General features: G+C 34.2%; 1 protein-coding gene across 1 annotated transcript; it reads left to right on the top strand.

Moving 5' to 3' along the window:
- Window positions 1-2566: 2566 nt before the first annotated feature.
- LOC128551406 (heat shock 70 kDa protein 12A-like) lies at window positions 2567-6940 on the top strand. The gene is made up of 4 exons (XM_053532256.1): window positions 2567-2886; window positions 3190-3408; window positions 4965-5085; window positions 5383-6940. Exons 1-4 carry the CDS (start codon window positions 2590-2592, stop codon window positions 6417-6419), a joined length of 1674 nt encoding a protein of 557 aa, XP_053388231.1. The 5' UTR covers window positions 2567-2589; the 3' UTR covers window positions 6420-6940.
- Window positions 6941-12521: the final 5581 nt, after the last annotated feature.

The raw sequence follows: 12521 nt of genomic DNA, 5'->3' as shown, positions 1-12521 counted from the left end.
TTAAACTTGCACACAACTTGTATGGGCATAATATCTCGACTCCTTTCGAAAACTGGCCAGATCCCATAATGGGTTCCAGAGTTATGGCCCCTTAAAGGGCCAACATTTTCATTTTTGGCTTGTGAACATGACAGAGACCACATTGTGCAATCAGCTTTAATACAACTTACACACAACTTGTATTGGCATAATATCTCGGTCCTTTCGAAAACTGGCCAGATCCCATCATGGGTTCAAAAGATATGGGGTCAAAATGTGCTATTGTTTGGCTTGTGAACACAAAAGAGACAACATTTTGCAAATACCTTTAATCAAACTTTCACACAACTTGCATTGGCATAATATCTAGGTTCCTTTCAATGACTGCCAGTTCCCGTCATGGGTTCCAGAGTTATGACCCTTTAAAGGTCCAAAATTTGCTATTTTGGCTTTCGCAGTCATATAGAGACTTCATTAAATTTTATGGTTTGAATTGACACAAACTTGCAGAATATCTTCAACATCAATGAATCTTGGATTTCTTGATGAATCAGTCAGATCCAATCAAAGGGTCCGGAGTTACGGCCCCTGATTGACCCCTAAAAGAGCCAAAATTTGGTATTTTTTACCTTGTGAACACGACAGAAGTGACATTTTATATTTGATTTTAACCAGACTTACAAACAACTTAAGTCACAATTAGATCTGGGTTCCGTTCCAAAACCGGCTAGATTTCGTCATGGTTTCTAGAATTACTGCCCCTGAAAGGGGCAAAATTTTCTATTTTGGCCTTTTCAGCCATATAGATGTTTCAATTATGCTTTGATTGATACAAACTTGCACAGAATAATTATCTTGACGATCTCTAGGCCTGGATCGAAACTAGGTCATGTCGGGTCAAAACCTAGGTCATCAGGTCAACTCAAAGGAAAAGCTTGCTAACAACATAGAGGCGCCATTTATGACCCTATCTTCGTGAAACTTGGTCAGAATGTTAATCTTGATAGTTCCTAGGCCACGTCGTTTGAAACTGGGTCATATGGGATCAGAAGCTAGGTCACCCAGTCAAATCAAAGAAAAAGCGTGTTAACACTGACTTGTTCATTTGATGCGCTTGAAACTTGGTCAGAATGTTTGTCTGCATGAAATATCGTATGAACTTTTATCTAGGTCATGTGGGGTCAAAAACTAGGCCACCAGGTCAAACCCTAGAAGGCACATTTTTGATTCTGTCTTCATAAATTTTGGTCAGAATGTTTGTTATCAAGAAGTCTTGGACAAGTTCATATCTGGGTCATGTGGGGTAAAATAACTTGGTCACTAGGTGAAATCAAAGAAAATGCTTGTTACACTCAAGATTCCACGTTTTTTGGTCCAATCTGACTGAAAATTGGTCAGAATATTAGTCTCCATGTAATCACTAGGTAAAACATGTTTACACTGTTATGGTGTGTTACACAGATGAGCGACCTAGTGCCATCTTGACCCTCTTGTTCTATTTAGTATCTGTTTGCCTATAAGAAAAACTTTTTTTTCTTTAAGATTATGCCAGTTTCGTTTGAAATGTACAGGCAACCTAAATGCATGATAAAATACAAGGTTTTAGCTTGATTTCAACAGTTTCTAAGGATTATGGAATTTTCAGTAACATAAGACAACGCTGTAGCCTTGTTTTGTCCCGTTTTGTCATCTGCATAGAAATTATTCATTTAAACTGTGAAATATATTCAATTTTACCTCTGATTGCCAAAAATTAGCAATCTTTAGGGTATAAATATGCAGGTTTTGAAAACAATATACCCAAAACAATTAAAATGTGTTATTTTTGGGTTTGTCCTCATTTACAGCAAAATTTTAATAAATTTGTCATTTTCCATCAAATTCTAATCAAAGTAGCCCATTTCCACCCTCATCTGGCCAGATTTAAATTTTTACCAATGTTCCCGTATAGGTTACGACAGACTTAATAGATGTTCTTCTTCATTCTTTATAAAACTAACATATTTTCAATGGCCATAGCACACATCAGGAGCCATTTAAATGTCTGTAACTTACATTTTCTTGACATATATTGTCCGTGCTGAATAAAAATCAAAAGAAAAGTGGGGGTCATGTTTGATGAAAGAAAAATATTTTCAGTCAAACACACAAAGTGCAAAAGCAGCTAAAACATGATACCCCAAATTGCAATGGTGGTGTATGATCTAAGTTTCCATGTTATTATTTCATCATGAAAATGCTGCCTCCATGTCAAGCATAGATCCGTCATGTGATTTTTCAGCAAAAACATGCCTCGAAAATAAGGAAAATAGGTCTAAAGAGCAAAAAAAGTGAAAAATAAAAAAAAATGAGGAATATTTGAATCCACCATTTTTCCGCGCAATTTTCCTAATTAGTGTCTGTATGCTATTAGCAGTGGTTTCGTCCTCTTTCCAAACATGTCAAACAAGTTGTAATTGTAGCATGAATATTGTGGCTGTCATATTTGTTTTAACTATTCAAAGTAATATTTTGAGTTATAACATGCAACTGTATAATGTAATATAACAAAATATTATTTCTTTTTAACTTGAAAACATACTTTCAGGCAAAAAAAGTTCCCGGAGAGATATGGAAGTTTTCACTTTCGAACCTGAAGTCGTCGTAGCGTTTGATTTTGGAACAACATACAGTGGATACGCCTTCGCCTTCAAACACGATCCTACAAAGGTGGTCATTAACCCGACCTGGGCATCGAGTTCTGTACGTTTGTATAAGGCTCCGACATGTGTCTTATTAACACCAGATAAAAACTTTCATTCGTTCGGTTTCGAAGCTGAGAATAAGTATGCAATACTTGTCGAAGAAAAAGCCAGCCGGGGATGGTTATTTTTCAGGAATTTCAAAATGTTACTTCATAACAAAGAGGTAAGATTACAATGACATGCCAGCCATTTGTATTTCAAACCGGATGATTTGTACAAAATAACTTAAATAATCAAATAAATACTTTAAGTTCCAATCGTTTAAAACTCATAATAAATGTATATTAGCAGCAGACGATTGTATACAAATTAACATGAAATGCAAAAGAATCCTCTTTTCCCGGAGGTAATTGAGACTAATCTAGATAGGTAAACATGCTTTTCTGAAAGGAACTCACTCATCACAGATGTCTTTCCCATTTTTTGTCCTATATATGGTTCATTTTTTCTGATCTGACTTTTATAGATGCTTTCTAGAGAAACAATAGTGAAAGACATCAACGATAATGAAATGCCAGCAATGGACATATTTTCTATGTCAATAGGATACCTGCGGAACATGTTTCTGAAAGCAGTAGAGAGCAAATCACGCGATTTCAGGGAAAATAGGACACTTTACGTGTTGACAGTTCCAGCTATGTGGGCCGAGAAGGCTAAACAGTTCATGAGGGAAGCTGCAATCAAGGTATGTTGACGTGACACGGATGACCTTTGTAAACCATTCCTCGTTGCTTTTAGTTGTCTGTCTACTAATTTTATTGTGATACATACTGATTTAGTCCGATTGTCCGTCTGCCTGTCCATCACAAATCCGCTCTGCTATCACTTATTTGCCCCCTTGTAAGATTTAAAGGACAAGGAATGCTTAATGGAAACAAAATGGCTGCCTTTCCGATCAAATATTGATTTATTTATGAATTTCCTTTTAAAAATTCTTAGGCTCTTTAAATGATTAAAGAAATCATCGCAGATAGAATTTACATAAGAACAAAATTACATTTCCATTTAAACAATAGCTGTCGGAGAACAGCAACAATCGTCTTTTCGCTAAAAGAAGTTCAAGTAAAAATAAAAAATTTCATAGACAAAATCAAGTGCAAATGGGGTAGGACAACACTTTTGGGTAATAAAACTTTTCTCTCTAATGATGCTGAATAAGATAACAAATTAACAGTAAAAAGGGGGCATAGCTTTTATCATCTGAAAACCAAAACAGATTCATGGAAACTGTACAATTACAGAGAACAAGTATGTAAAGTTTTTTGTTGATACCGACATAATACAAAACCTAAGCAAAATTGTTAAGTCAGAAAAGTTTCATAACTTGCTAAAATTCAAAATAGAGTTACTGTCGGATATCTGTACACTGCAAATAAGATCATTACAGTGAATAAGCGCGTGAAGTTTCAATCCATCCTAACAAGTGTTTACTGAGGTACTAGCTAACACACAAAATTTAACCAAATGGCAAATCGGGACGCGGACGCCAATGCTGGCAAATGGATGAGTATAATACTTAGAACTATCTATTCTTAAAGATAACTTTGCTAAATTATTTGCCATAATAAAACGTTGTTCAGCTTTCAGCCATGTCTATTCAAAGTTTAAATTCTTTAGTCTCTCGAAAGCTTTTATGATTACGCGGTTTCATAAGATAATGAAAAAAGTACATTTAGCTCTGTTGGTGCGAAATCAAATTGGACATAAATGACAAAATATGAAGCAAAATGTGTACTACTTTTTCTACTTTGAAAGATTTTAGAATGATTTAGCATAACTGACAAAAAATACATAATTTTGCCACAGCTGTCCAGGTCATACAGTAAAACATTATGTCAACCTGCATCCCTGGATAATTTATATAGGGTCAAAAAGATTGCTTTTATAGAATAGAAGCTACACGTAAATTTAGGCGGTACATGTTTTTTTTTCTTTAACGCAAGAAAACTTAGTTTTATATTAAACATCGGTTCCACACAATCAGTAGCACTAAAACTTGCGAAAATAAATTTACTTTATTAACATTTTTATTTTTGTGCTTTTTGAATATTGAAACATATCAGTAAGGATCAAATAGTTCTGTTGTCTTTAAATCTACAACTATGCAGATACCGTGCAAGATTAAAACCTGATTCGGCTTATAATTTTTAATAAGCATATTAAATATCGTAAATATATCTGTAGGTTTCTTTTTCAGTAATGAACAAACTTTCACTGATCTTGTAACATATCTTGTTTAAGGCTGGTATTGATACAATGCGACTTAAACTTGCGCTTGAACCGGAAGTTGCTGTACTGTGTTGTCAGAAAGATGAATGCCTTATTAATCCTGAAATGCAGTTTATGGTTATTGATCTTGGAGGTACATGATTTTGAATTAAATAAAACAGACATAAACATTTAATGATTCAAGAGAATATTTTAACTTATGAATTTGATACCCTTCATATAACTTGATGGAGTGATGGTAGTGTTGTGCTCTTCTGCTTATCTTGGCATTTCTAGAAAGCAAAACAAAGATATTTATGTATATTTCCTGTCAGTTTTAAGCTCTTTTTTTAATTATAACTGTTACAACGGTTCTTCGTACATATGAACATTTTGTGTCTGTATGAAAATATAAAAGAAATAAATATATATTGAACGTATCATTCTTTAGGAGGAACAGCTGACATTGGGTGCTACAGTAAAAACACAGATGGAAGCCTAAAACAAACCTTTTTAGCAACAGGAGGGCCGTGGGGTGGTATTTGTGTTGACGAAAACTTCCTTAAGACACTAAAATTGCTATTCGGTGAAAAGGTGTTAAAGGATTGCAGTGAAAAGAACCCAGATGAATATTTTGATCTGTTACGAGGTTTCGAAACAAATAAAAGATCAATTGGTTCCGAACTAAATGATGATACAGACTGTAAAGCGTTTACAATTCCGTATAGCATTAGAAACAATATGTCCGAGATATCACAAACACCTGAGGAGCGATTTATTGATCGATATCCTGGGAAAAAAATCGTAATGATAAAGGACAAATTGAAGCTTGACACCAGCGTCGTTCGTACATGGTTTGACGGACCGATAGACAGGCTTATAGAGGAAATAAAATATATTCTTGGCCAACAAGAAGTAGAAATTGCCTTGCTAGTTGGAGGTTTTGGCGAATGTATTTACCTTCAAGAGAAATTGAAAAAGGAAATGGACCACAAGAGCAAGAAACTTATTGTGCCAAACGAGGTCGGTTTGGCCGTTTTGAAGGGTGCTGTAATTTACGGTTTTAATCCAAATGCTGTATCAGTCCGAGTGATGAAATATTCGTACGGAATTGAGACAGTCCGAGATTTTGACAAAAAGAAGGATGAAGAAAACGATGTTGTGGTTCTTAACAGGAAGAAAAAGGTTGATCACATATTCATCCCTTTCGTTCTAGCTGGCGAAACAGTTACGGTTGGGCAAAAAGTGAAAATGACGTTTACACCAACTGGGGAAACGGAATCTTTGCTGAAAATTTACCGCAGCGAAAATCCAAACGTTAAACTGACGACTGACTGTGAGAGAATCGGGACGCTAAGAGTGCTCTTGTCGGCAGGACATAAGAAGTTTAAAGTCAAAATGGTATTTGGCCAAACAGAGTTGATTGTGAAAGCAAAGGTAAAGAAGTCCGAAAATGAACTCCATGCGGTCTTCGACTGTTTCATGTAGAAAACAAAGTAACTTCGTTTGATGGAGGGCAATAACCAAAGTTGGTGAAAAATATTTCAAAATGTCGGCGTCATTAAAGTATTAGGTATAATGTTCATAAAATTGGGATAAAATACAATATTTTTTAATAAAACATTAAAATGTTTGCTTAGATCTGTATCGACTGTAATGTATTTTACAAAAAGCAAAGCAGCTAAATGTTTGGAAATAAAATCTGTAAAAAATCCTTTAGAAGCAAAGAATGCAACCAAGAAGAATAATAGCAGACTTGGTTTAATTGAGTCTGTTCATGAGAGGTAATGCAATGTGCAACACCTCTCAAGCACCCTAGCACCGGCTAAGTGGAACTCTATTACACATACGTTGAATGGACTCCATGATCCCAAAGGACCAAATATAACAACACTGAATCTTAAGCCTTAAACATTTTAATATGTTAGGGCAAACATTTTAGTTTTGTTATATTTGTACCTACTGCTTATCTTATTGTACTAATCAGAGATAATAAATTTGAAAATATGTTTATATTGTTTGTATTCTGTTCTAAACAGTTTGTTGGGTTTATATTATAAAATCAGTTCGAAGATCATGCGAAACAGCAGTAACCGATTGTCATTTCTTTTCCCACTGGTATTGTGACACGTCGCTTCCATAACCTTGTCTATTTCTTCGACCTTCTAAAGCCTTTTTTCAACTACGAAAATGCTTGCGGATAAGCATTATAACAGAACATGTCAATGCTCTTGCAGACATTGTAAAATATATCCAGGTCTCACTGTAAAATACGTGACTTGAACGAAAAGACAGACACGTTCATTTAACCATTTCTTTTAAGTTTCTGTTCGATAAAATGCCCTTCATAGAAGTTAATCCTATACTGATGAAAATACAGTCAACCCCGTTTAAAAGAGTCAGCCAAAGGAATAGCACGATATGACTGTGAAAAGCAGATATCAACTTAAGTCGGGTAGACATTAAAATAGAAGACATATTACGGTATTTAACTGACTGGCTGATTAAGACAAGAAGTTTCTCAAAACAGCTAGTCGCTAAGGCAAGTTTTCACTCCGATCCTTTTATGACGCTCAACTATAATGCAAAATATTTTCAAAATACACCAAAGATCAATGCTGGATAAACTTCAAATTAACAATTAATCTGTATCATATAGTGTATTATGAATTCGAAGTAAACATAACATTTTTTTGGTAAATATATTGAAGTTTACTAACCAAACGTAAACACCTGAACTGAATTAATGAGAAAAAAAAAACAACATAAAAAAATGTATCTGTCAATCATAACTGTTACCCATTGATGGATATTAAGAAACAATAAGTCAATGGAGATTGGTATAACCTGATTGTCAGTAGTAGCAGCTACAGCTCTATGCACTGTATTGCAACTGATGTAGCATTTGATTTGACTGTGATAAGGTGTTTACTTTACAAGATGGAAGTTGGTTTGAAATCCTACAATATGCTTTCTATTGACATTTAGACTAGAATCAACTTGCTACTAAATAATTATATTAAATTGCCTCATGTTTAGGAAGCTAAATCCCAATGATTTACTTATTTCAAAGAATTGGTGCAAAACACTATATATCATATCAATACACGAGTGTGAACCTAAGATAATTTTACTAATTTTCAACCGTTCATTCCTTTAAAACGTCCTAATAGAATTTTTATTCAACCTTTGAATTTTTGTAGCAGTTATGCTATACGGAATCGTAAACGCTATACAGAATATACATTGTACTTATCATTTTCTTCCAGATATCTTTCCTATCTCTAGGAACTTTGAACGGTTTTATTTTTTATCAGCTTTACATAATATGAGAAGACTTCAGTAAACTTACTGTCCCGTACAGTTGTATGCAATTCAACATTAATTTTATATCTCCGTTTCCCGCTTGTTAAGTGTCCAAATTCTGAAATTCTAAAGTTGAAAAATAGTTAATTAGGACATTAAGACATTTAAGAAATTGAATGGTAGGAATTTTGAAAAATATCTCGGATTGAAATTTTGTATCTAATTTAATACTAAACTTATTTTCTTTAGATCATGTATATTCTTATGCGCAATAAACAAAGCAAAACTGGTGATTTTACTATGGTTACTATACTTCGTATCAACTTTCCTGTCCGAGAAGTAGGGAAAACCTCATAGACTGTTTCCCTCGTTTCGGGCTCAAAATTTTATTGTAAACAGGCTACCTTAACACAACAACTTAGTAGCTCATAAGCTAAATTTACTAGAGCATAAACATTCGCAACAATAAAAAATATATTGTTTCGAATTAACAACGAAACATCCATACACGTTAGGTATCAAATGGAGTAAGGGTTTAAATGTAGACAAAATGGTTTTCAAATTATTAAGATATTCATTAAATTGGGATTTTGATTATAACCTAATTGAACAAATACATTTGACGAAATATGAGGTCATTTAACAAACGAGTACACAGCAGCAATAACTCATATTTGGACGAGACGAATACCTAGTCCAAATATGAGTAATTACTGCACTGTGCGAGTCCAATTGAATTCAGTATTGTACTCAACACTGTTAAATTATCTGTATATTTCATACCATGATAAATAATACGATGACAGAAGAACAAATATTCAAACATTTTAAAATGACAAGTGGAAACATTTCCAAATACAACAAACATTAGAATCTCGTTTTATGTACGTTAATGTTAGATGTGAACATTAAGAAGCGCCAAAGCTAAATGAAAACAACTTTTCACAAACGTTTTAACCGAAACCATGATCATTGGATAGGAAATGTTCTAACTTAGAAATCAATTCCTGTTTAGAAATAAGAAAGTTATCGCAGTTGGTGAAATGAATATACAAGGGAAGTAATGTCGACCGTAGAAAGAGTATAACATAAATTATGTATATGTTGGACTCTAATCAAATCCGAGAATAATATGGCCTTTCTGTGCTGCTGGTTTCGGACGATGTTATATATATACCTAAAAAGACCGTGAATACATTTTAAAGTACACAGTATAATGTTGATTCTCTAGTACAATCAAACCCGTGCTAAAGACCACCTCTGAATGGAGACCACCTGGCTCTAAAGACCTCTGTTTTTTTCCTATTTTAGCTGTCAATAAAGACCACTTTTTTTCTCCTAATGGTGGTCTTTATAGACATGTTTGACTTTATTGTCACGTGACAGAAAAAAAACATTTAAATGGTTAAATTCTTATATGTATGAAGTAATAAGTTAATATCAAAATATTTTTGTACAAGTTGCAAGAGTGAAATACTTTTCAGTTGTGTATGAGACGTTTCTAAAGTCATTGAAAGTATCTAAATATAGCTCTTGGGGGTAAATAGTATCCAATTTATGAGCAAAAAAAGAATTATCCATTTTCTGAAACAATATCATTCAGATGGCATGGCACATTTTTGTAGGCAATTATAACGCCTGCCTGCGTATCAGAGTTCAATAAAAAGGCGAGGGCAATGTAACTTTCCTCACAGGTCCATCTTATATCATTTTTACTATGCAAGTGGAAATGTAGATTTTATCTAGTATTCTTTCTGGTAAATGTTTTTTGTTGAAATAAAGCAGTTTGGCGTTAACTTCACGCTGTGTTAAAGTCGAAAGTGCAGAAATCATATGTTTTGACAGAAGCAGAGGGTTTCTTTTAATAAATGTCAAACTAGCATAAATAGTATTCCATATAATTCTGTATAAAACCGACATTTGTAAAGAGATACCAAACATAGTTAGACCCATTTTAGAGAACAAATCCTTACTTTAATTTAAAGAGTTATGATAAAACTGACGTAAAATGAAAAGAAAAGTAGGGGTCATGTATGAAAGAGGATATCCGCCATTTCACACATTTTATTAATTGATATTTCATTATGCCAATTCATTTCCCATGTTGGTTTTTATAAGTGCATTATCCCTATTTGTATGTACATTAACATTATATCATTTTAATAATGACACTATAGTCAGTGATTTTAATGAAATGTTAAAATGTTTCAGTTATAAATTTATATAATTTAATCAAAGAATTTCAAATGCAAATATTTTAATTTAAATTGAGTTGACTGTTTTACAATTGCAAAGTTCAATTTCTTGTTACATTTTCGTTGTTTTCAAAACATTATTTATATTTAGATACAAAAACAGAGGCATAAATAAGCTCTTATCTATGTGTTTGATAAAAACGAACACCATTCGCACAATGAAATGTTGATTATCAAACATTTAATTGTCCTCATAATCATGACTGCAACAAAATACTATTGTTTTCATAATAATTTTGACGTTATAAAATGAAGCCGAGAATCAGTCCTCATTAGAGAACCAGTCCTCATTATTACCACAGAGATCGCCGTATAATAATAACTGCTCCTTCTCCGGTGCAACGTCCATTTTCATCTCATGAAAAACACAGCGACGATGTGTTTAAACTTGCAAATATATGACAATTTTGACCATGTCTGAAAGGGTTTAAACCTGGTTCGAACCCCTATTACCATGATATGGCCCGAGGGGTCAGGGCAAGTCGTACAAGGTCACAAGGTAGTGTTCGAAAATCTGCCTGTTTTGACTACGTCAAAAAGAATTTCAATAAAGTTCGACCCTGTATCACCAAAACATGTACCTGTATCAAACCATGACCTGGCTAAGGACTGACATCATGTTCGAGTACATTGGGTAGCCATAGTGGTCAGGGCGGGTCGTATAAGAACACTATTTGGCCTTCTAACTTGATAAACGACATTGTGTCTGAAATCATTAGTCCTCCACCTCTGATTCATGTGGGGAAGTTGGCAGTTACTTGCGGAGAACAGGTTTGTACTGGTACAAAATCCAAGAACACTGGTTAGGTTAACTGCCCGCCGTTACATGACTGGAATACTGTTGAAAAACGGCGTTAAATCCAAAACAAACAAACAAACAAATCTAACTTCGTATTTGACCATGTTTAAAAGGTAATCGACCGGGTTCGAGCCCCTATGCCAAAGAAATATATATATATATATGTATATATTATACATGGTCATATAGATACGAGTCCTGGCCATCGAATGAGACCAAGTTTGAGTATCTGACGTAACCCATAAGGTCAGGCAGGCCATTAAGGTCACCGGTGTAGTATGAAATTTAGGAAATATGTCAAATTTTGACATGTCTGGAGGCTTTAACCCGGTTCGAACCCTATAACCATGATATATACATGTATCATACATGGTCGTGTAGGTATATAGGGTCGAATAAGGACACCGTTTGTCTTCTAACTTCGTTTATGACTAAGAGATTTTCGACCGGATTCGAGCCTTTATGCCAAAGAAATACAATATATCCTACATGGTTGTATATAGGTGTAAGTCCTGGCTATTGATTGAGACCATGTTTTAGTACCTAGGATAACCCTAGAGGCCAGGGCATGTCATATATAGCAACAAGTTATGCCTACAACAGAGAAAATACGGCTTTGTACCATGTCTGGAAGGCTTTGGACCCAGTTGAATCCCGTTTGGCCAAAACATGTACCAGTTTTAAGCATCGTCGACCAGGTATGGGTCCTGGCTACAAAGTAACAAGATGTTTGAGTACCTGAGTTGGCAATGGGTGTCAGGAGGTTATGAAGATATGACTCTTCCGACAAGGTCCATCCCTCAATCTAATATATGAAGTGTGCAGATTTTCACGAAAAAATGTACATTTTGAGACGGTTCCCGACAAAACCGTCGGTGGTAAATATATATACAAATAACATATCATTCTAGACAATGTTTAGATTTAATTTATAAAAATTTCGTCATTAAAATATCTTGTGTTTGGAACATTCTGCAAAAATTTGAAGTTGATGAAAAACACGGAATTTTTCCGGACGGAAATGTACGGAAATACATCTTTTATCCTAAATTACGTACAGAGGCACGAACAGATTTTTTACAACCTTTCAGATATTATATTTTTATAAAAATAAGTGTTAAGTTGTTGGGGTTTTTTTTTTTGCAGTTATTGACGCAAAAAAAATAGATTATGTGAGTACGTTTTCCTTATTTTGAGGCTAATATTTTATGTCAAGGCTCAGCAAATGTC

This window comes from Mercenaria mercenaria, unplaced genomic scaffold (genome assembly GCF_021730395.1).
Source record: "Mercenaria mercenaria strain notata unplaced genomic scaffold, MADL_Memer_1 contig_106, whole genome shotgun sequence".
In the NCBI taxonomy this organism is placed as follows: domain Eukaryota; kingdom Metazoa; phylum Mollusca; class Bivalvia; order Venerida; family Veneridae; genus Mercenaria; species Mercenaria mercenaria.
Note: the sequence above shows the minus strand (reverse complement) of the source record. Positions and strands in the feature narration are given on the sequence as shown.